Source organism: Eucyclogobius newberryi, unplaced genomic scaffold, assembly GCF_026437365.1.
Source record: "Eucyclogobius newberryi isolate DKJ021-1_F unplaced genomic scaffold, fEucNew1.0.hap1 SCAF_1, whole genome shotgun sequence".
NCBI lineage: Eukaryota > Metazoa > Chordata > Actinopteri > Gobiiformes > Gobiidae > Eucyclogobius > Eucyclogobius newberryi.
Genome location: NW_027315723.1, coordinates 27,345,452 through 27,370,236, shown reverse-complemented (window position 1 = coordinate 27,370,236; position 24,785 = coordinate 27,345,452). Strand labels below are relative to the sequence as shown.

General features: G+C 43.5%; 2 protein-coding genes across 5 annotated transcripts; one reads left to right on the top strand and one right to left on the bottom strand.

The window, feature by feature from the left end:
* The first annotated feature begins 517 nt into the window (after positions 1–517).
* Positions 518–18,523, top strand: ptk2bb (protein tyrosine kinase 2 beta, b). Of its 4 annotated transcripts, XM_072442054.1 has the most exons (31): positions 518–610; positions 8,890–9,110; positions 10,018–10,196; positions 10,815–10,902; positions 10,981–11,060; positions 11,133–11,195; positions 11,275–11,329; positions 11,410–11,550; positions 12,416–12,490; positions 12,569–12,670; positions 12,775–12,895; positions 13,565–13,604; positions 13,806–13,840; positions 13,938–13,979; positions 14,051–14,148; positions 14,217–14,298; positions 14,372–14,472; positions 14,578–14,693; positions 14,901–15,001; positions 15,084–15,173; positions 15,304–15,508; positions 15,607–15,715; positions 15,784–15,843; positions 15,933–16,055; positions 16,132–16,266; positions 16,504–16,539; positions 16,706–16,724; positions 16,815–16,849; positions 17,016–17,150; positions 17,285–17,365; positions 17,687–18,523. In XM_072442054.1, exons 2-31 carry the CDS (start codon positions 8,925–8,927, stop codon positions 17,900–17,902), a joined length of 2,949 nt encoding a protein of 982 aa, XP_072298155.1. In that variant the 5' UTR covers positions 518–610; positions 8,890–8,924; the 3' UTR covers positions 17,903–18,523. The 4 variants fall into 4 exon arrangements, with proteins under 4 accessions (XP_072298155.1, XP_072298153.1, XP_072298154.1 ...); XM_072442052.1 differs by having other exon boundaries at positions 13,565–13,601; positions 16,132–16,539; XM_072442053.1 differs by having other exon boundaries at positions 13,809–13,840; positions 16,132–16,539.
* On the bottom strand, positions 18,412–24,163 carry chrna2b (cholinergic receptor, nicotinic, alpha 2b (neuronal)). The gene is made up of 6 exons (XM_072442055.1): positions 23,991–24,163; positions 21,806–21,957; positions 21,559–21,603; positions 21,367–21,476; positions 19,680–20,802; positions 18,412–19,103 (listed from the first exon to the last, which is right to left on the bottom strand). Exons 1-6 carry the CDS (start codon positions 24,052–24,054, stop codon positions 18,978–18,980), a joined length of 1,620 nt encoding a protein of 539 aa, XP_072298156.1. The 5' UTR covers positions 24,055–24,163; the 3' UTR covers positions 18,412–18,977.
* Between the last annotated feature and the right edge of the window lie 622 nt (positions 24,164–24,785).

Below are 24,785 nucleotides of genomic sequence, written 5' to 3'. Positions count from 1 at the left end.
CCCTCAAAACAAATACAATGAGATAAGCAATTAACAGGTGAGACAGACAGTAAATAACAAGAGTAAATAAATGACTGAATAATAAGCCAATAATACCGGCGCGTCCTTAACTGTCACAGCTGTTTATTCGTAGGACAGTAGCGCCCTCTGGTGTCCTGGTGATGCAATTGTATGTTATTTTGATTCACAGCAAGGGTTTCAACAAAATATAATATTATTGCAATTTATTCACACAATGGTGAAAAACTAAGTTTAATTGGCCGTTGTCATTTGCTTTCTATTCTAGTAAAATACTTGCCCTCCCATCCCCACAGTTACATTTTGCTGCAGACATATCTCTGTAACTGACGTGTTGTAATAATCCAGCCTAAACCCTCAGGCACGAGGCACACACTGCATGTTCTCCCGGTTTCTCTCAGTTTGAGGTCTGGAGCAATAAGGAAGTGCAGGGGCCCCAGAGGAGAGGTGAGGGAGTGGCCACCTGACACTTCTACACTGCAGCTCCAACGCGCCTATAACACTCTTTTCTCTCTTTTTTGAGTGTTATTATGACCGGACTGGATGAATAATATTTTAGATCTTCAATGTGTGCGCCCAGACTTTTCCCCAGGTGAGTAACAATCCTGACTTTACCGAGTTAGAACGACCTGCACGTGAGGACAAATGTACAGCTCAGCACATTGTATCTTGACTAGATCAATAAACATACATTCTTATGGCCTAAACACAACAGCATTTTTCACAGAAGATTTGCAGGGGTATATTTGTCTTTAGAACATTTTGAGCAGGCTAATAGTACCTGTCTGAAGAGAAGAAGTAGAGCCTGGTTCTTATCAGTGCAAGTCTGTGCAGGTGAAGCAGCAGCGGGCCGCATTCCTCCACCGGGACCTCCACACTAGAGCTGCTTTAGTCTGCACACTCCACTACTGCATGTGTCCTCTCAAGGCAGCAGACCTCCACACACTAGAGCTGCTTTAGTCTGCACACTCCACTACTGCATGTGTCCTCTCAAGGCAGCAGACCTCCACACTAGAGCTGCTTTAGTCTGCACACTCCACTACTGCATGTGTCCTCTCAAGGCAGCGGACCTCCACACTAGAGCTGCTTTAGTCTGCACACTCCACTACTGCATGTGTCCTCTCAAGGCAGCAGACCTCCACACACTAGAGCTGCTTTAGTCTGCACACTCCACTACTGCATGTGTCCTCTCAAGGCAGCAGACCTCCACACACTAGAGCTGCTTTAGTCTGCACACTCCACTACTGCATGTGTCCTCTCAAGGCAGCAGACCTCCACACTAGAGCTGCTTTAGTCTGCACACTCCACTACTGCATGTGTCCTCTCAAGGCAGCGGACCTCCACACTAGAGCTGCTTTAGTCTGCACACTCCACTACTGCATGTGTCCTTTCAGGGCAGCAGATCTCCACACACTAGAGCTGCTTTAGTCTGCACACTCCACTACTGCATGTGTCCTCTCAAGGCAGCAGACCTCCACACACTAGAGCTGCTTTAGTCTGCACACTCCACTACTGCATGTGTCCTCTCAAGGCAGCAGACCTCCACACTAGAGCTGCTTTAGTCTGCACACTCCACTACTGCATGTGTCCTCTCAGGGCAGCGGACCTCCACACACTAGAGCTGCTTTAGTCTGCACACTCCACTACTGCATGTGTCCTCTCAAGGCAGCAGACCTGCACACTAGAGCTGCTTTAGTCTGCACACTCCACTACTGCATGTGTCCTCTCAAGGCAGCAGACCTCCACACTAGAGCTGCTTTAGTCTGCACACTCCACTACTGCATGTGTCCTCTCAAGGCAGCGGACCTCCACACTAGAGCTGCTTTAGTCTGCACACTCCACTACTGCATGTGTCCTCTCAAGGCAGCGGACCTCCACACACTAGAGCTGCTTTAGTCTGCACACTCCACTACTGCATGTGTCCTCTCAAGGCAGCAGACCTCCACACACTAGAGCTGCTTTAGTCTGCACAGTCCACTACTGCATGTGTCCTCTCAAGGCAACGGACCTCCACACACTAGAGCTGCTTTAGTCTGCACACTCCACTACTGCATGTGTCCTCTCAGGGCAACGGACCTCCACACACTAGAGCTGCTTTAGTCTGCACACTCCACTACTGCATGTGTCCTCTCAAGGCAGCAGACCTCCACACTAGAGCTGCTTTAGTCTGCACACTCCACTACTGCATGTGTCCTCTCAAGGCAGCGGACCTCCACACTAGAGCTGCTTTAGTCTGCACACTCCACTACTGCATGTGTCCTCTCAAGGCAGCGGACCTCCACACACTAGAGCTGCTTTACTCTGCACACTCCACTACTGCATGTGTCCTCTCAAGGCAGCAGACCTCCACACACTAGAGCTGCTTTAGTCTGCACACTCCACTACTGCATGTGTCCTCTCAAGGCAGCAGACCTCCACACTAGAGCTGCTTTAGTCTGCACACTCCACTACTGCATGTGTCCTTTCAGGGCAGCAGATCTCCACACACTAGAGCTGCTTTAGGCTGCACACTCCACTACTGCATGTGTCCTCTCAGGGCAACGGACCTCCACACACTAGAGCTGCTTTAGTCTGCACACTCCACTACTGCATGTGTCCTCTCAAGGCAGCAGACCTCCACACACTAGAGCTGCTTTAGTCTGCACACTCCACTACTGCATGTGTCCTCTCAAGGCAGCAAACCTCCACACTAGAGCTGCTTTAGTCTGCACACTCCACTACTGCATGTGTCCTCTCAAGGCAGCAGACCTCCACACTAGAGCTGCTTTAGTCTGCACACTCCACTACTGCATGTGTCCTCTCAAGGCAGCAGACCTCCACACTAGAGCTGCTTTAGTCTGCACACTCCACTACTGCATGTGTCCTCTCAAGGCAGCGGACCTCCACACTAGAGCTGCTTTAGTCTGCACACTCCACTACTGCATGTGTCCTCTCAAGGCAGCAGACCTCCACACACTAGAGCTGCTTTAGTCTGCACACTCCACTACTGCATGTGTCCTCTCAAGGCAACGGACCTCCACACACTAGAGCTGCTTTAGTCTGCACACTCCACTACTGCATGTGTCCTCTCAGGGCAACGGACCTCCACACACTAGAGCTGCTTTAGTCTGCACACTCCACTACTGCATGTGTCCTCTCAAGGCAGCAGACCTCCACACTAGAGCTGCTTTAGTCTGCACACTCCACTACTGCATGTGTCCTCTCAAGGCAGCGGACCTCCACACTAGAGCTGCTTTAGTCTGCACACTCCACTACTGCATGTGTCCTCTCAAGGCAGCGGACCTCCACACACTAGAGCTGCTTTAGTCTGCACACTCCACTACTGCATGTGTCCTCTCAAGGCAGCAGACCTCCACACACTAGAGCTGCTTTAGTCTGCACACTCCACTACTGCATGTGTCCTCTCAAGGCAGCAGACCTCCACACTAGAGCTGCTTTAGTCTGCACACTCCACTACTGCATGTGTCCTTTCAGGGCAGCAGATCTCCACACACTAGAGCTGCTTTAGTCTGCACACTCCACTACTGCATGTGTCCTCTCAAGGCAACGGACCTCCACACACTAGAGCTGCTTTAGTCTGCACACTCCACTACTGCATGTGTCCTCTCAGGGCAACGGACCTCCACACACTAGAGCTGCTTTAGTCTGCACACTCCACTACTGCATGTGTCCTCTCAAGGCAACGGACCTCCACACACTAGAGCTGCTTTAGTCTGCACACTCCACTACTGCATGTGTCCTCTCAAGGCAGCAGACCTCCACACACTAGAGCTGCTTTAGTCTGCACACTCCACTACTGCATGTGTCCTCTCAAGGCAGCAAACCTCCACACTAGAGCTGCTTTAGTCTGCACACTCCACTACTGCATGTGTCCTCTCAAGCCAACGGACCTCCTCACACTAGAGCTGCTTTAGTCTGCACACTCCACTACTGCATGTGTTCTCTCAGGGCAACGGACCTCCACACACTAGAGCTGCTTTAGTCTGCACACTCCACTACTGCATGTGTCCTCTCAAGGCAACGGACCTCCACACACTAGAGCTGCTTTAGTCTGCACACTCCACTACTGCATGTGTCCTCTCAAGGCAGCAGACCTCCACACACTAGAGCTGCTTTAGTCTGCACACTCCACTACTGCATGTGTCCTCTCAAGGCAGCAAACCTCCACACTAGAGCTGCTTTAGTCTGCACACTCCACTACTGCATGTGTCCTCTCAAGGCAGCAGACCTCCACACTAGAGCTGCTTTAGTCTGCACACTCCACTACTGCATGTGTCCTCTCAAGGCAGCAGACCTCCACACTAGAGCTGCTTTAGTCTGCACACTCCACTACTGCATGTGTCCTCTCAAGGCAACGGACCTCCACACACTAGAGCTGCTTTAGTCTGCACACTCCACTACTGCATGTGTCCTCTCAGGGCAACGGACCTCCACACACTAGAGCTGCTTTAGTCTGCACACTCCACTACTGCATGTGTCCTCTCAGGGCAACGGACCTCCACACACTAGAGCTGCTTTAGTCTGCACACTCCACTACTGCATGTGTCCTCTCAAGGCAACGGACCTCCACACACTAGAGCTGCTTTAGTCTGCACACTCTACTACTGCATGTGTCCTCTCAGGGCAACGGACCTCCACACACTAGAGCTGCTTTAGTCTGCACACTCCACTACTGCATGTGTCCTCTCAGGGCAACGGACCTCCACACACTAGAGCTGCTTTAGTCTGCACACTCCACTACTGCATGTGTCCTCTCAGGGCAGCGGACCTCCACACACTAGAGCTGCTTTAGTCTGCACACTCCACTACTGCATGTGTCCTCTCAGGGCAGCGGACCTCCACACACTAGAGCTGCTTTAGTCTGCACACTCCACTACTGCATGTGTCCTCTCAGGGCAGCAGACCTCCACACTAGAGCTGCTTTAGTCTGCACACTCCACTACTGCATGTGTCCTCTCAAGGCAGCAGACCTCCACACTAGAGCTGCTTTAGTCTGCACACTCCACTACTGCATGTGTCCTCTCAGGGCAGCAGACCTCCACACTAGAGCTGCTTTAGTCTGCACACTCCACTACTGCATGTGTCCTCTCAAGGCAGCAGACCTCCACACACTAGAGCTGCTTTAGTCTGCACACTCCACTACTGCATGTGTCCTCTCAGGGCAGCAGACCTCCACACACTAGAGCTGCTTTAGTCTGCACACTCCACTACTGCATGTGTCCTCTCAGGGCAGCAGACCTCCACACACTAGAGCTGCTTTAGTCTGCACACTCCACTACTGCATGTGTCCTCTCAGGGCAGCGGACCTCCACACACTAGAGCTGCTTTAGTCTGCACACTCCACTACTGCATGTGTCCTCTCAAGGCAGCAGACCTCCACACACTAGAGCTGCTTTAGTCTGCACACTCCACTACTGCATGTGTCCTCTCAGCGTAGTATATACTGTAGGGTTATTATTAGACATTATGGTTTAGATAAGACCACCACGTGACATGTGGCTTTTTATCAAAGGAAACAGTAAGAAAGTAACTTCTTCTAGACCTGGATTTAGGCCTGTGGACCATAACAAAGGTGCAGAGTAGACTGAAGTATAAACATGCTAATAATGCAGTTACTGCAGGTTATGACAGAGTGTGGTTGCATTGAGTCAGAAGGTTTCTCAATAAGGGGAAGAGGGAACACAAATAACAGAGGAATGTGTTCACTTTAGTGGAGACTTCAAACATCTGAACCTTTCATTAATGTTGACTTAATCAAGGTGAACTTTGAATACCACATGTTACCTTTTCCTTCAAAAAAGACAACCATTTATTTTCTTTTTTAAGGTATTTCCTGTAGCACATCTCTGCTGCTCACTTTCAGTCACATTTCTTTCTCTGCTGTGGAATTTCTTTCACATTAGTGACAGTCAGTTCTATGTCTTCACTTCGGAAGTTTAAGAAAACCTCTGTTTGTAACACATTAGAAATTACTTTTCAAGAGTTAGGGACATTTCGTGCAACAGACTTATCAGTTATGAAATATTACACTTTACCAGATTATAATTATCTTGTGGTGATTCACAGATAAAAATCTCCGGAAATAGTTGTTACCATGACAACTCAAGTGTGAACACGACAGCATTTGTAAGTGTGTCAAACCCAAGTGAGAACTGATTGTTCTTAAGTTTGTTTAGGACATTATATTATAGTCTGTTGAGTTAATCATTTAAGCTGCAAATTTGGTTTAAATGAGCTTTAAATGTGACTTTCAAAAGGATGAACGTGCATCTAGTCTCAGTCCTCTGACCAGCTCTGACCTTCTTTCACATCAGTGCCAGTAACATCCATCCATCACACTTTTGACCATACGGCCTTATTTACTCTTATAATAAAGGAAACATCATTATGTTTGTCCATCTTTCGCCGTCCCAACTCTGAGCAATCCTAACATCAGGTGCTGCTCTTATTTTGCTCTTTCTGTTCCTCACTAACTACACACTCAGTTACACATTACACTCCCACTCGGCTGCGTTTCTGCTGCTGCTGGGGAATGTGTGGCCCGAGGCAAACACAACACAAGCCTGTGACAGCAGACAGAGGAGGAAACCTGGCTCCTTTTGCCAGTCGCTGTAGGAGCGCAGCACCTGGGACAGCCACGGGGCACATGTTTGTGGACGTTGCATTGGGGGTATGTACTGAAAATCTGCTCTCCGTGACTGTTTATTGTGTCAACATGAAACGACTGGGATATTGACAACTTTGTATTTAAACAGAAAAGCAGCACTGATTGTTTTTTTTGTGTTGAAGACCGGAAAGTGTTTGGCCCCAAGAGGCTGGAAACATACATTTGTCATTGCATTCATTGATCAACAGTTTGGCTGAGTGTTGTCATCTTGGTTTTCAACATTACTTCTGGTTTGCCCAATGCTGTTTCTGGTGCTGTGGGATCTCTGTAATCCATCTGTATTTGAACAGATATAGCCTATTCTATAACAATTCTTTTGCCTTTTTTTACATGAGACGCTGCGTAACTTGACAGTGACTCAGTTTTGCTTCGGCTCAGATAGAAAAGAACATGAACATTTGAATTTCAGCTGTTGTTGATTTATAAATATGGCGGTGATGATGATGATGATGATGATGATGATGATGATGATGATGATTATTGTTCCAGTTCAATTTGTAGCTTCAGTTCTTTCTATAATTTTACATTTATGGTCTTTGTCCCAACTAGTTCTTCTGCATTGTTTAACTATATTTTTAATTGAAAGTGATGCACAGAAGTGTGGACTAACAGAGGAAGCAGTTTCCTTTCACACTAAAGACCACATGAAGAAGTCATATTTTTAGCCTTATCACATTCTGCATCAGATCAGAATCAGAATTAGGGGAAGTTTTTTCATCTCCAAGGGCAATCATTTTCATTACAGACATGCAACAGACCAGCAAAAAAATCTAAAATTAAATATCAATATCACAGTAAGAATAAAATACTATAAATCATTTTTTTGTCAGCTAAACAAATGGTCAGATAATCACAACTAGTATCAAAACTAGATTCAAACTCATTTGAACAAGTCTAAAAACAGGACCAAATATGACCTTTCCTGAACAGTTTTACAAAGTTCTCATTGCGCTTAAGGGTCAGGGGTATTAATTATTAATTATCATTATTATCTAGTATAATACCACATGGAAACATAAAGAAAGGGTTTTTATTTTGTGTTAATTTGGTGTTAATTTTTCCCTCATTTGTCCAGGAGTGGTCCATTGTTGAAAAAGATTCAGACTCTCATCCAAGAGTCATTTTGAATCTGCAGATCAAGTCTAAGAACTGGGCGGGGCCTCCTGATAACAGAATCTTATTCACAATTTTGCTTGTCAGGAGTTCTCAGACTAGAGCCACAGATTGAAAATGACTCTTGGATGAGAGTTGAAACATCTTGTTTTTCTAAAAACAGAGTCCAGATGACACTGTTCAACAATTATTTTGTATAATTGCGGTATCAAAATTAATATCGAGTTATCGAGCCTATTCCTTAAAATGAGTAGTGTGCGGTGACTTTTATGGATGGGCAAACAGACTTCCAATATTTACAGGTGTTCAATATTTAGAGTGAAAGTGAAAAAACCCCAAAACACAATATGCAAGGATCCCCACCCACGTGAAGGGCAAACGCCTATTCCACTGAGCTAAACTGTCATTCCTGATCTTGGCCCCTTTGGATTAAATAGTCTCACTTCACCGACCAATTCATTCTCAAATTAGTGAATAACATGGCTGCCTGTATTTCTAACCAATGTCTACATTTTAGCTACAAACACAGAATTGTCCCGAAAAGATCATTTTCAAGTCCGTTTGTTGAAACTTGGCGCTGCTGTTGCTTCGCTTCTCCTCTGCACATGCTCAGTCAGGGCAAACCCTGACCATTGTACTGACCAGTGACCTGTAGAGGCCACTAAAAGACACAGTGACTTCAGCCAAGCTTCAGCAGCAGAAGTGAGAAAACAAACTAATTTAAATATATTTTGGAACTATTTCTATGTTGTTGTAACACACGGTAATTTTAGATTTGATTGGTCAATCACTGCTTGCCTTGATTGCCCTGACCACACGCCACTGCCTAAAATCACACTAGTACAAACAGATACATTTATATTTTAACTTAACTTAGGCTAAAACATTATAGTACCCCACAACCTATTTACAAGTGAACTGAATATGGCACTCTGACTTCATCAGTTATTACAGCAGGAATAATCAGTCTCTGAGCTGAGCAGCGTGTCAGTGTCAGTCTGAACAGAACCAGCTCCTGTGGAGCAGGTGGAAGGGAACGTTTAAGTCATGATCTTGTGCAGTTGATTGATTCCACTTAATTGTCTGTCCAGAAAGATGATATGAAGCTGCCCGTCCCTCAGTGAAGATGTACGAGGTGATGTCCGGTGACACTCTGGCCTGGAAAGTGGCCCCTCCCAGGACCAGCGACTCCAACCCTGACCCCGCCCAGTTCACCGGAGAGGTCAAGATCCTCAAAGTCTGCTTCTGCAACAACAACGTTCTGGGAAAGAACTTCAAACTCGTCAAGTGTGACAGCGCCTGGCAAATTAGGGTAAGGCCCGAGCTCGAGAAACAGTGTTGTCGTTACCGGATACACTCTAGTATTGCTGGCGTTGTCATGGCGATCACCAGTTGTTTGAGACTGATTTCTGTTAATTTACTACAAAAAAGATAACAATCGTAAGGCTATTAAAACTGGTACTAAAACTAGGGACCGTATTTTCCGGACTATAAGTCGCACCTTTTTTCAAAGTTTTGGCCGGGGTGCGACTTATACTTATATTTATACTTATATACTTATACTTATACTCCGGAGCGACTTATATGTGATGTTATTTGTTATTTTCACACTTGCAACCGCATTTCATACTCCAGTGTGACTTATATAGTTTTTTTTCTTCTCTATTATGCATTTTTTGGCTGGTGTGACTTATAGATGCCGGAAAATACGGTACTCAATTGAACAAGTATTAATAAATACATTGCAAAAATACTCGGTGCTATATATAAAAATACTATGCACTATAATCTATAATAGGCTCGTTGACTTCAATAGAAGTTTATTGAAAAAAGTGTTTCGCAGACATTAAATTTGGCCGTTGAAAAGCAGAATAACTAAATGTAGCCTAAATAAACTCAATAATTAGTTTTTACATGACTAAACATCTGCTATTATTTTGTGTACATTGTATTGTCTAAAAAAGAGTTTTATTTTAATTTTGTCATCACATTAACCTAGTACTTTCACTATTTAATTCAGAAGACAAGGACCCAGAGGAAACTGATTAGAATGAGTTGATAGCTGGTATATTTAGCTACTTACAAGACACAGATTACAATAGTTCTTGTGCCAGCACCAAGATGTTGTTCGATGCAGAGGTTTCTGTCCAAACGTCTGTAAATCGGTGGATGAAAAGCGACTCTATCGTATTGTGAATGCTGCTGTTGATTGGTTTCAGGCAATCATCCGCTCCATCCTGATCAGCGGGCGTTTGGGGCCGAACATTAAACACACACAATGTTACGGTCTTCTGCTGAAACACCTTAAGTCTGAGGAGATCCACTGGCTGCACCCAGACCTGACGGTGGGCGAGGTGGAGCAGCGCTACGAGAGCCATCACGTGGAGGCCGAGTGGAGGTGACCACCAGGAAACCAACTCTCACCTTTTGCTTTAGGTCTTTCACGTCCCAAGCCCTGAAGGAATCTTTTATTTATTGGTTTGCCAGTGTAGTCTTTGAGCTTGTCCCAAAATGTCAGCTTAAGAAACCCCAAAAAGTGTCCATTACCATCTATTCGACTTTATGAAATAGGTTCTTTTTTGTTGAGAAAGTACATTAGGGTCTTATATCTTATAAATACCAGGCCTGCAACTAACTATTATTTCAACAGTCGACTAATACATTTTTTCTTTTCTTTTTTGATCAGTCAAACATTATTTTGACATTTAAAAATATTATTAGCCAAATAAATGTTAGAAATATAGAGACTATTTATGAATAAAGTGTATTGTTTAGTCTTTTTTGACATTTTCATTTATTAATGCCAGAGATGTTTTCATTTTGTATGTGGTTTAGTGTTTGTGTAGTCCAGATAACTATTTGCAAAATATGACTATGATTATTTTTATAGTCGATAAATGATGATTAGTTGATTCATCTTTGCTTGATAAATATAATGTTTCAAATGTGACCGTTTTTTGGCTGGACAAAGTGACATTAAAAGTGTGTAAATGTTATAATGTTTTTCTCTGTCCAGATATGATCTCCGCATTAGATATATTCCTGTCAATTTCCTGGAGAAATTTCAAGATGACAGATCAACATTAGTCTATTTCTATCAACAAGTAACACTTCATTCGCCCTTTACACATTCTATCAGTTTTATAAACACAATTGCATTCATACAGATGTGTTGTTTGTAGGTGCGCAGCGACTACATGCAGTTTCATGCCACTAAAGTCAGCGATGGGATGGCTCTGCAGCTCGGGTGTTTGGAGATTAGGTGCTTAAGAAACGTTTCATCACGACTCCCGCGTTGTGCATTAGAGAATCTCACCGTCTTGTTTGATTCCAGGAGGTTTTACAAAGACATGAATGCAAAAGGTCTCGAGAAGAAATCAAACTTTGAGCTGCTCGAGTACGTCTTTACAAGTATTTCAAGCATATTTACTCCCTGGAACGCTGTCATTTAACCTTTTTTATGTGATATTGCGCAGAAAGGAGGTGGGCCTGGACCTTTTCTTCCCTCAGCAGTTGATAAACAGCATGAAGGTACCTTGTATTGTGCATTCATTGTGTTTGCAAGTCAATCACGCACGCTTCAAACCTGAACGTCCCTGTTGCAAACTCAGGCCAAGCAGTTGCGGAAGATGATCCAGCAAACGTTCCTGCAGTACGCCTCGCTCAAAGAGGACGACTGCATGATCAAGTTCTTCGAGACTCTCAGAGATTTCATCAGCTACGACGAGGAGGTCTTCCCCTGCGAGCTGGTGGTGAGTAACGCTGCCCAAACATTGAGCTGCGCCTATTTTTGGTCTGTTCAGCTTTCCTCCTTTGCTACAGAGAGTCTTCCTCCTTTGCCAGGCTTATTCCCTGCGTCCTCCCTCTTATTATTGAGACAAACTGCAATACCACCTCTCTATACTGGTTACCTGCTAGAACACAACAAACACATGTAAATGAGATAAAGCTAGTAGATGTAGCGCTGCTACATCTACTAGCTTTATCTCATTTACTAGTTTAAGCTAGTAGATGTAGCAGCGCTGTCGGTGTTGGACATGTTCTGACTTGTGTTTTATTGGTGTTGTGTTTTTTCAGTTGTTAAAAGTAAAGTTTGAATTGTATTACTTTATTGAAGTACTTTTATTTGTCACTTTTTCCTTGTCTTTTCCAAAGCAAATCTCCAACATGTGTGAAGGTCTTTCCTTCTGCTGCTGTCAGACTTTACAACAAACACTGTTTGTCACGTGTGTCATTCAGCTTCATAATCGTGTGCAATACTGTCATGTTCATGTGCAATACTGTGACATAATGTCAATCATTCTGGTGCAATATTATCTGTCCATGTAACAGCTGTAAATAAGAAAGTTATTTTTATTAAGAGTATAAGAGTTTTTTTGACAAGAGGTTTTTTTTCTAAGTTATCTGTTTTTTTTATTATCATACTTCTGTGCCTAATCTGTGTTGCAACCATGAAATTTCCCCACTGTGGAACAATTAAAGGTTATTTTATTTTATCTTATCTTTAGCTTCAGCTGTTTTTTCCCACCATGTCACACATTTCTACAACAACTCAAGTATAAGAGACAATTTAAACTCATGTATTGGTGAACTCATAATAGTTTAATTCGTACACAGCAAGGTTGGAGTCTGTCCGTGCAGCTGGTGATCAGTGGGCGGGGCATTCGTCAGCGCACTCAGGAGAACGCGGCCGTGAGTTTTGGGACTGACTTTTAAGAGGTTTGTCACTTTTTGCTGTTGTATTTTTCACAATGATTTCTGTTTTTGCAGCCGGTGTTTTTAGCAGACTTCAAACAGATAAAGAGAGTACAATGCATACCTCAGTCTGATGGCAAGGCTCTCATCAACCTTGACGTGGAAGGCGCCAGACAGGTAAAACCGCACAAATTACATGATTAATTACAGCACTTGTACTTTACTATCTGTTAGCTATGCTCAATCATTCATCACCTTTTGTATTTTCTATCCTTTCGCAGCGTTTGTCGATTAATGTGGCGACTGTCCCCAGAGCAGAAAACTTGATCGACCTTATGGACGGTTATTGTCGTTTGGAAAATGACAATGATATTTCAGTTATCTACAAGTCAATCAAGTCAGGTAAACCACAGCTGTTTACTAAATCAATGGCATTCTATTTTCACCAAGTTTGAGCGATTTTACATATTAGCGTAAATGAGAGCACAAAACATTGTAACAGACACATCAAACTACTTTTAGATTAGTTTTTAATTGAGTAATGCTCAGGTCACTGTTGCCCTTTAAACTCATCTATGGAATGCTTAAATATATGACTAAAATATGATGACTATGATCTCTTTATGTGTCTCTTTTCTTCATCTCTTCTTACGCTATTGGTCAATAAAAGTATCTGACCTTAAGCCACAAAAGTAGAGCCACAACCCAGGATCCAAACACCTCCTACATGTCCAGCTCTCCTGAGGAAACACCTGCTGCCTGTCACAAACTCTTACTGGAGTCACCACATGCTACATTCCCAGTCACAAACACAACAACAAAGCCTTCTCTAAACCTTTAATTAACTCTCTCGTTTGCTGCGTACACTAATTCTGATAAAGTGGCCTCAAAAGTACATTTGAAGGTCAGGACCACATACTGGTTTAGATTTATTGCCCCTATTACCCATAAAAGGGTTCAATCTAAAATAAAAAAAAACATATATATATATATTTGCAGAGTTACAATAAAGCTGCATTTGCAACATAATGTCCTAATTTGAACTAGATTTTGATTTGTTTTAAATCCCAGATACCAGCGCGCGCAGTGCCCTGCCTGAGATCCCCACGTGGTAAGTGGATTTTGCTTCAGTCTTTACGACTTACTGTGATTTATGCTTCTTCTCCGCCTCCAGAGTCCCAGATCCTGGGACACTTTGGGTTTAGTATGAAATTAAAAGTTATTGATGAGAGCAGCTATTTTATTGAATGTGTCAACGCTCTTAGGAGCTTTCATTTTAAAATGTATAACCTGGAACTCCTTTCCCCTGAAGCAGCAGAAAGAGCAGCTCTATCAGGCAGAGCAGGGGTAAGTCCAGCTAAACCAGTGCTGTACATTTCCATGTCATAAGTTCATATAATTATACTGCAAAAACAAACAAAAACCTTTACATTTGTTTTTGTAGACTCAGATATCTATTGTGAAATCGATGAAAGGCCCAAATCAGGTTTGTCAAAACTGTGCATGTTATTTGATGACTGACGTTACAGATCGTAGATAACAAAGGATCTCTTGCAGTTGTCAAATATGGGATTGATCGACATGATATTGTTCTCGGGCGGATCCTCGGTGCAGGTTTTTTTGGAGAAGTGTATGACGGAGTTTACAAAAAAGCTGTAGGTTTAGCATTGTGAAAAATGCATATTCAACTTTGCTTCAGTTAACACCACTTGTCATTGAACAGGATAGAAACAGAATTAGCGTTGCTGTGAAAACGTGCAAAGACTGCTCACCAGACGTCATGGAGAAGTTTATGAGTGAAGCAGGTGTGTAGTCAAACCAGAGTGAACTGTAAAGACTATAACAGGTATAATATATGAATGCGACATGCTTTGGCAGTGATTATGAAGAATCTGGACCATCCTCATATTGTCAAACTCATCGGTATCATCGAGGAAGACCCAGTGTGGATCGTCATGGAGCTGTATCAGCACGGAGAGGTATGTCTGACGTATCACACATCAACGTCTCAACTGCTCGGACAAATACTTAAACAACACAATGTCTGAAAGCATTATTCTTATGTATTTATATATTTTCTGCAGCTTGGCCACTATCTTGTTCAGAACGAGAAGACACTCACAGTTATAACTCTGGTGCTGTTCAGCCTGCAGATCTGCAAAGCACTGGTCTACCTCGAGGGGGTCAATATGGTGCACAGGTGAGGGCAAAACACACACAAATCCCTCTAACTTTTTCTAATTCTTTACCTGAAATTGAGATATTTGTGGCTTCCGTATGTGTTGTGATGATGAACAAGAATTCATTAATCTATTCTCCATCTGTTCACCTCCGACAACATGTCGAAACTGCATTTGCTTTAGCAGCTTGCAAATAAATATATGACACTTTCACACATGTTTATCAGAGATATTGCTGTTCGAAACATATTGGTGGCCAATCCAGATTGTGTGAAGCTTGGAGACTTTGGTCTGTCACGATACATAGAAGATGAAGAATATTATAAAGGTAAAACATTAGTACAAAAGACTTGTTAAGTTATAGTAGTATAAGTCATAGTATTTTACTAAAACATTGTGTTTAATCGTAGCCTCCGTGACCCGGTTGCCAATAAAGTGGATGGCTCCAGAATCCATCAACTTCAGGCGCTTCACTTCAGCCAGTGACGTGTGGATGTTTGGTGAGTTCTTGTCACACTCTCCTGTTTATCAGTGTTTTAAATTCTTTAGGCTTTGCTTCTATACAGTGCATACCGGGATTGCCTCACGCTAAATGACTAAGACTAAGCACTTGTTTGTTTTGCTCCGTAGCGGTATGTGTGTGGGAGATAATGAGTTATGGGCAGCAGCCCTTCTTCTGGCTGGAGAACAGGGATGTCATTAACCAGCTGGAGCAGGGCATCAGGCTGCCCAAACCAGACAGCTGCCCCCCCGCCCTGTACTCACTCATGACCCGCTGCTGGTCCTATGACCCACGCGAGAGACCCTCCTTCACTGAGCTCGTGGTCAAGATCAGGTATGCACTCTGAATAAATCAGGACTTTATATCTGAGTTCTTGACCTGAGCAGTGTATGTGCACTTCCCCTCAATAAAATGTAATATGAATCTGTCAGCGATGTCCACAAAATGGAAAAGGAGCAGGAAGTGGAGAGGGAACGGGACAAAGCACGTTCCACAAAGTTTTTTGACACCAAGCTCAACTTTAATGAACCTCCTCCTAAAGTGAGTGCCCCTCATATTGTGTCACTGCTGCAGAAATAAATCTAACATTAAAAAAATCGCCACTTCAGCCCTCCAGAATGAAGCCAAGCCGGTTTGGAAACACTCTCAGCATCGGCCTACACATCCAAGTACTGTCACTGCTCTGATCGCCTTCACTATCACAGTAAAGTGTAATCGTTTTAGTAAAAGTTACAATAAATGGTAAATGTTTCCCCAGCTGAACGAGGCGCTGTGTGCCAGCTCTCCAGACCTGGCCAGCCCGTGTGATTACCAGTCTCCTGTTGACTCTAGACACACTTTAGCGCTGCCAGCCACCTCCCCGCGGCGCCGCAGTGTAGGGGTAAGAGCACTGCAGGACCTTAAACTGCTCCTGTACATGTGTGCGCCTGTCACTGACTGTTGTTTACTGACCTCAGGAGGGCGAGTTTCTGCGCATGGAGCCCAACAGCCTGTGGCAGCGGGACCGGCTGACCATGCAGGACACTCTCCGCAGGCAGAAAGAGGAGATGATGGAGGATAAAAAGTGGCTGGCTAAGGAAGAGAAACTCCTGGTGGGAAACCGCGCATCATTAGGTTTTGACAACCCCCTGTCTGTGTCTCTGAACCCCCGTCCTGAGTTTGCTGTGGCCCTGGCAGCGACACTAAAGCCAACAGCATTACACTCTGTCAGCCCACCTGCTCACTCCAGACGCCCCTCTAGCCTTACTCTAAATGCCCCTTTAATAACAATGTCAAACAGAGGCTCCATGTGCATTCTGTATAAAATGAACCTGGCTGTTTCTTTGCAGGACCCCATGGGACCAGAGGAGGCCGTCGGTCCAGTGGTACGTGTCTGCTTAGTCCACTGTATCTACTTTTACTAATTCCCCTGAAGATGATCATACTTCACTGTGTCTTACTATGCCAGATTTTCCTATGTGCTATATTTATAAAGATTAAAACAATGTTTGTCTTTCTTATGAGTTTTTTGTGGTTGTTGTGTCCTTTTAGGCCAAAGACTCAGAAAATGGTAAGCTGCAAATTAAAGCATCATTAACAGAACAGTAACTACTTTTTAATGTAATATTTCTGATCCTCATATAAATCCTTGTCCCTGCAGCTAAACCAGAGAAGCCACCGCGACTCACAGCACAAGTAATTCTCACGACTTTATGTTTTATGGTTCATAGAAGGTGATGGAATGTGTGTAAAATGGATTGCGTATAATGGTAGCTTTTTTACAGATTAAAGGTGACGAGGCCACAGATAATAAAGACAATTTTCAATCCATTAATGTGCAATGACTGATTATGTTTTACAGCCCGCACCCACGGCTGAACTGGACCGCACTAATGACAAAGTCTACCAGAACGTGATGGACGTGGTCAAAGTTGTGGTTCAGCTGAAGAACGACGTGGCAGAACAGCAGCCCGAACAATACATCAGCATCATTAAGGTACTATTTCCTCTTTCAAGTTGACACTCGACCCCCTCTTTTTATTGGTGTTTTGAAGGCAGGTGAATAGTAATAGAAGACGTGTTTCCTGGTGGATGAAGCTGATTAATTCTCACATTGATCTGTGCCTACAGTCTGTGGGGATGGCCTTGCGAGACTTGATTTGCAGCGTGGACGAGATCCTGCCCACATTACATGAATCTGTCAGGACCGAGGTACTGTTTATCACCAGCACCTTGTTAGCTCTCATCTTCTTATATCCTGTTCCTCTATTGATTTATCCTTAAGCTGAAAGGGTCATAAAGTATATATATATATTCAGATATAAAGTCTGAAAGTGTATGCTTTTAGTAGATACTTTCTGTCATGTCGACTTTAAAGTGCACATTATAACTTTTCTGGTGGAGGGACCACCACCTGCTTGTCTCCATGGAGATGTTATAACACATGTAATTGAATTTAATGCCACATAGTGGACCTTTAAAGACAAAGATTAACAAACGGCTTAAGTTAAATATGCTGGCTATGATTGACAGATCGAGGGCACGCAGAAGTTGCTGAACAATGACATGTCGGAGTTGATCAGTAAAATGCGCCTGGCCCAACAGAACGCCATCACATCTCTAAAGGAGGAGTGTAAGAAGCAGATGCTGGCGGCGGCGCACACTTTGGCCATGGACAGCAAAAACATGTTGGACGCTGTGGACCAAGCACGAGTCAGAGCAAACCTGGCCAAACCAGCCGACCCCTAGTGGACCCTAAGAACATGAGAAAAACAACTGTTATAAGCTCGGTGTTGTTCATAGTGAATTATGTAATGACATATGTAAATGTGTATTTTAAACGCATGTAAACAAGTGTACACTGGAAACTACTCGTAACTGACTCGTGTTGTATAAACTTCTGTCCTTCAGGCTCGGTCAGTCATTTCCTTAATGTAAGTTTTTGCAGATGAATTCCATTTGTGATGCCTCATGCCAAATATAACATGTTTATGCCTTAAACAAAACTATAGGTGCAGACATAAGAGCTATAATTCAATCAGAAGCTCGTGCTGACATGACACTTCATGGACCCAATCCAAAATGTAATAGTTTTGTCCTTGGCCCGTGCCCTTCTCACCAAGACTGACTAAATGAAAGACTGAAGTCGCTGATAAAGGAAATTTAAAGTTTTTTAATCTTTTGCCATTCAAGTTTGTATTGGATGCATTTATGTAAACATTTCAGGAGGAAAACTATGCGTATTTGTTTTTTAAAGCTGACAGTAAATTGACACTTTATAATTCCACTGCCGAACTCGAAAAAGTATTTTGTAATTATGTTGTCACTCTAAATAAAATATCCCAAACAGCCGATGTTGGCAGTGCATAATGAATGTGTTGTTTCTGTTTGTTTTAGATGAAAGAACTGAATGATGAGCTAATGGTAACGCGCTAACATGTCGATGCTTTTGAAAGGCAATAGTACTTTAGTGGCACTTACTACACATTTAGTCCATTATATTGTTTCATTAAAAAATATTCTATGTGATTAGGCTCTACACACATGCCAGGGTCAAAAAGAAAACATTGATTTAAATGAATGTCTGAAAAACAGTTCTACACGTAAGTCACATCACTAGAAGTTCATGTTGGTGACTCAGGCTTGGACAATGGAGCCCACACAAGCTCATGCCGGTCATGACAGCGGGCTATTTGAGGACCAGGCAGAGGTTTGCTTCCTTCTTTTCAACCTATCTTAGAAAAAGAAAAACTCTGTGGAATGAAGGTGGAACAATTTGGGCCAAGAAAAAGTGCCAACACATCCAGAGCCTTAAACTGGCGTCCTAGATCATGCCAGCGAGCCACGGAGGCAGGAAGAGGCCAATCGTCCCCAGCAGACACACGATAATGAACATCCACAGGAATATGCGGTCGATCACCATGGCGACATACTTCCAGTCTTCTTTAACCTGTATGGGGAAACAAATACACATTTAGCATCTTTGTAAGGAATACAGATGACCACATTAACACTGGGGATGTAACAATACCTGAAATTGTGATACTGAATCATCAAAAGTCATAATATAATGGATTCTAAGCTCCTAAAACATTGTTTTAGTACAGCAACAGCTAAAGAAATACTTACAACAAGCGCTTTTGCATCTTAATTGCTCGGAAAAAAAGTACCAAATGCATTTAAAAAGGAAACATTTGCATATGTAATTAAATTTGACAATTCAAATGATCTTATAAAGATTGCATTGCAAAAATCATGATAATATTGTGCCGAGATTTCCAAATTGTTACATCTCTAATTGAAATTGTATTGTATTGCATTGAGGAATTGACCAGAGATATTTCACACACACAAAATAATACTAAAACTGTATGTTTGAGGTGCCGTTTTAAGCGGTGAGGATGAACAAGAGCAGGAAAGAGACAACTTGTGTCAGGCAGATGCTTATAAAGCATCTCTTTCTCTCTAAAATGGTTGTCATAACAGTGTTGCCTGGTTGTTGTAGTTACGGTTGCTAAGCACTCACGCTGAAGTCTGCGTCCTCGGCTCTCAGGTGGTCTGCGATGTAGTGCACGCCCTCTAGTGCCCGGATGACGCTCGGAGACAGCGCGAGATTCGAGTCCGCCACGACATTGTCCACTTTGGCCCTCTGTGTCGCGTTCACCCGCGTGTTTACCACCTGTTTACTCCCCGCCCCGGTCTTCTGCTGCGCGGGCGGCGTGGGCCCGATCGGCCTCGGCGACGGGGGTCTGAAGGAGAAGTATGACGTCAGCGTCCCCAGCTCCAGGTCCTCGTAGGAACTCCTCTCCTCTTTGGGACCGTCCCGCAGCCAGCTCGCCGACGTGCTCAGACAATTGCCCGCCTTGTGGCCGTGGACCCTGCACGGCCTCCTCCCCGCGGACGCCTCCCGCTGCAGCAGTAGTAACCGGCGCCTCCGGCCGTCCGGAGCCGGCCTTCTCATGAACAACCAGCGCGGGATCATGTCCAAAAACACTGAGTGGACCCACCGGGGCATTTTGTGGGTGCTGGGCGAGCGGTGGTGCACGTTCAGGACAAATACGGTTATCACTATGGACAGGGTGACGAAAATCATGGTGAAAAGGAGGTACTCTCCGATGAGTGGGATGACTAGAGATGTGGAGGGGATTATTTCTGTGATGAGCAGCAGGAAGACGGTGAGAGACAGCAGGACTGATATGCACAGGGTGATCTTCTCCCCGCAGTCCGAGGGGAGGTAGAACACCAGCACCGTCAGGCAGGAGATCAAAAGGCATGGGATGATGAGGTTGATGGTGTAGAACAACGGGAGCCTTCTGATGATGAAGAAGTAGGTGATGTCTGGGTAGATCTCGTGGCAGCAGTCGTATTTCTTGGTGTTGTACGTCCCGACCGCGTTGATGATGGCCCATTCTCCACTTTCCCAGTAGTTGTTGAGGTCCACCGTGTTTTCAATCTTCTCCAGGTCGATCTTGGCCTTGTCGTAGGTCCACGAGCCAAACTTCATCTTGCAATTCTGCTGATCGAAAGGGAAGAAGGTGACGTCGATGCTGCAGGAGCTCTTGTAGATGGCAGGGGGAACCCAGCGCACTTTGCCCGTGTGGAAGAGATGAGCTTTGGTCATGTGGGTCACAGCGAACTCCCCATCTGCACTGCAAATCAAGAAGACAAAGGATGAAGCTGGTGAGATGATGGGAATGTAAGATATCACAAGAAGCAATCAAAAGAGACAACTGCTCAGATAACCTCAAAAATGCATCGCCTGAACAAAATGTATAAATAATGTTTCAATTTCAAGATTCCTTGTTGAAAAGTTCTGTCAATGAATGGTATGGGAAAAGTCTAATGCAAAAAACAATAAATAAATACAAATAGAATATAAATAAAAATAGAAATTAATCAAATGAAATGATAATAAAATAAAATCATATCATTTTCACATAACAACATACAATTTTTGGATTAATCAGATCAAACAGCACAGAAAAGAAGCTTTTTCCACATTTTGCATTTGGTAAAAGGCAACAGAGAAAGTACAATTTCTTGTTCTTATCTAAAAACATTCAGACGCCTTAAAAATATGGTCAGTTGACTGTATTGTCCAGAAGATGGCGCCATTATCACATTCCGTGCTAAACTGAACCACAGATCACATCGATTAAATGAGAGTGTGTCTGTTTTAAGTGCAGTGAAAGTCTGTTTTGTGCTGATCTCACTTGTTGTAGAGAACTATGTCCGGGACCCAGATCAGCTCTGAGGGCACGCGTATGGACGTCACGTTGTCATAGTCCGACGGTCTCCAGCGAAGTTTGTAATCGTTCCACTCCTGAAGTTTGCAGACAGAATTTTAGTGACACTGCGACACACTTTTATGATCCTCTATGATGTACAATGCCCCTCAAACTTACCTGCTTTAGCCACACATTTGTGGTCATCATTTGGTTCTTTTCATCCTAAAGAAAACAGTAAAGGACATGCAGAGGTTTGGTCAGAGTTATTACATATTAAAACAAAAAATATGTAGTTATGTTTGTGGAGAACTAAGTGTTGTAAGAACTAAGTGGTATAGAACTAAGAGTTGTAAAGGTTAATAGACTAGATCAGCATGATTATTTTTACAATCTCTCATAGTAAAAGTGAAAGGTTAATTCTCACCACATCAATGAGCTGTGCAATAGAAAGTCCAAACTTGACAATGACCACGTCTGAGATGTTTGGCACTGGCCTGGACCACTTGTTGTAACCAGCAAACAGCGTCTTGAAGAGATCATCCTCAGCATGTGAGTGAGTCTTCTCATGACACAAAACTGCAGAAAGATAGAAATCTATATTTACTCAACATTCAAGATAAAGTAGTAGAGTTTAATACATGCAAAGTGTAATTGTCTGTGCAGATCTGAATTACACAGAAGATTATAATCGTATTGTAGCTACCACATTTATGATCTTTTATCTGAGCTAAGCTCTTATTTTACAAAGGCAGTAAATCAAAGCTGGAATGACACTGGTTTAGGAGACGTCTTTTCTATTGCTATATTGTAAAAGCTCTATTCTAAACAAAGGACTATTTCCTTTCTGAAGTCTGAGCGACTTTTCCACATCTCGACAAATCTTCTGATCTTTTGAGCCCCTCGTTTCTCGTGCGGCGCCTGCTAAACTCTCTCAAGGTGAAGAGGTGGAGACGAGAGGTTCAGCTCCAGTGTACTTGTCTTTGTTTAAGCACTGAGAGTTCCATTCAATCTGATTGGCTCAGACATACTTATAATCTTCAGTCCTGTTGCTTATTAATATCATTATTACAAAATACAAACAACAATGAAATAGGAAGCGGAGTGGCCCCTGGGGACCACCCCTAATCAGTTTAGACAGAGCCAATCACACACACCATTAGCTGCCAGTGTTAAGTGGAGGTGAACTCATTTTCAAACAGGGGACATTGTTTATATTTTATTTTATAGCTGTGTTAAATGTCATGTGTGAGATTAGTTATTCATTTATTTCAACTTAAAATCCCTCAGGTGTTTTACCATTGGTTAAACTTTGCAAAACTATTACAGGTCCATCTTCTGTTTGGGCTTTAGTGTTTTCTCATGATTTACACTTAGTTGGTTCTCGATGGAAAAATATATCATGTATAATATAATGTATAATGTAATATTCCTGATACTGCGATGTTTGTCAGGGGCATTATACAAAACAAAGCAGATGCTGACCATTAAGATGAATTTGTTTCATTCGTAATTAATCATGCAAATGTGTGATTACTTTGATATATGCCGTATTATCACTCCATAAAATATGTAAAATCATGTAGCAAAATCTTATTAACAACAAAGAGAGTTGGACATTTGTTGGTCAAGAAGAACAAAATGCCATTAAATTATCAAAGGACACAAGGAATACAGTGGTCATACTTCAAAATAGACTTTGATCAAGGTGCTATTTGCGCCACCATTTGATGCATCTGGTCTGTCCGAGCTGACCACTCACACTGACATGTGTTTATTGGCCCCAACAGTGAGGGCCAGTGGAGGGTAAAGAGCTGCTGGGAACATGCAAATCTGCGCAGGTGATTTATTGCCATGCCTTTTAATTGCTTGCCTTGAAGGTCTTTAACAAGAAAAGGCCTGGACCAACACACAAAGCCCCAGTGCAACAAACATCTTGAGGCGGATCACACCTGTGGCCCCCTGTTTGCGACCAAAACGAATTAGACCAACTCAAACACCAGATTTAACCCAAGAATTCACACGTTTCTCACGAAGGAATCCTGAGCTAATGTGATTGGGGGCAAACCGCGCTCCACCTGAGACACTTCATCTGCCCGCGCATCTGTGACAAAGAGCTGCCATAGATCACAGTCTGGTGCCAGAAGAGACCTGAGATGGGACGACACCTGCAGCACCCACTGTGGGGAGGCTGGAACAAGGCCAGAACACTGACCACCAGCTCAGGCGATCAATCAAGAGTTGTACAGACCTGAGGCTCATTTCAAAATTGGCCTGTCATCCATAATTTCTGACTTAAACAGACTCTTAAAAAAAATGACTCTTTTCACTTGAATTAGACTGAGATTCATTCAACAGCAAAGATGCCAGCATGTGTCCCCAAAAAGTGAAAACGGAAGTGTCATTTGACAGATTTGTGACTCTTTGCAACTCAGTCTTTTACAACGCAACATGAATTTCACTTTTCATTCATATAAACCACTGACAATATACTTTAGACTGCACATATAAGAGTAGATGGTGTGCGGGATTTGTGACCAGATTGACAAAGTGCATAAGACAATATTGTGTTTCAAAAGTGTCGTATTTGTAAAGTTGTAAAAAAGGCTTACCTGGGACAGAAAACAAAAGGAAAAGTGTGACCCGCGCTGGGAACTGTTGGTCGGTTAATCTCATTTTGCAGAATGACTCCAAGAAGGAGATGGTCCAGTGCCACGGTGTTATCTCGAGTCCGTGCTGGAGGAGAGCAGCCCGTCGTCTCCATGGTGAGGACGCATGGCAGAGTGACTTTAGTGTCAGCCGCGCGCGTCACTTTCTTCTGAAACTTCTCCTTCTGCAGTTTGAGCCTCTTCCAGCGATCACAGCGGAATAAAGAGCAAACACATCTAGTGTGTCTCGAATATGACCAGAGACAAAACTGAACCACGTTCCCTGTGGATGCTGCTTAAATGGCTGTGAACCGTCGATTCCATATTCCACATCACGCGGTGCCAAAAAAAACAAACTGTTTTGAAATATTGAATATTTTCAAGCCGCGTGACCGGTCCACGCCGCCCTGGCACATTCTCTGTTTGATTTCTGTCTTTTGTCTGCGTCCTATAGGAGCCGTACTCTCCAACTCTCCCTCTCTCTTACTCTCTACTCTCTCTCTCTCTTACTCTCTACTCTCCCTCTCTCTTACTCTCTACTCTCCCTCTCTCTTACTCTCTACTCTCCCTCTCTCTTACTCTCCAACTCTCCCTCTCTCTTACTCTCTACTCTCCCTCTCTCTTACTCTCCAACTCTCCCTCTCTCTTACTCTCTACTCTCCCTCTCTCTTACTCTCTACTCTCCCTCTCTCTTACTCTCTACTCTCTCTCTCTCTTACTCTCTACTCTCCCTCTCTCTTACTCTCTACTCTCCCTCTC

Excerpts from the sequence above, each read along its gene's own strand:
- ptk2bb (XM_072442051.1), top strand. The coding sequence starts at position 8,925 with ATGTACGAGGTGATGTCCGGTGACACTCTGGCCTGGAAAGTGGCCCCT. Across the intron at positions 12,491-12,568 it reads GCACTCAGGAGAACGCGGCC|CCGGTGTTTTTAGCAGACTT; the intron begins GTGAGTTTTGGG and ends CTGTTTTTGCAG. Across the intron at positions 14,149-14,216 it reads ACGGAGTTTACAAAAAAGCT|GATAGAAACAGAATTAGCGT; the intron begins GTAGGTTTAGCA and ends GTCATTGAACAG.
- chrna2b (XM_072442055.1), bottom strand. The coding sequence starts at position 24,054 with ATGAGATTAACCGACCAACAGTTCCCAGCGCGGGTCACACTTTTCCTT. Across the intron at positions 21,477-21,558 it reads CAAATGTGTGGCTAAAGCAG|GAGTGGAACGATTACAAACT; the intron begins GTAAGTTTGAGG and ends TGCAAACTTCAG. Across the intron at positions 19,104-19,679 it reads CCGAGGACGCAGACTTCAGC|GTTAAAGAAGACTGGAAGTA; the intron begins GTGAGTGCTTAG and ends TTCCCCATACAG.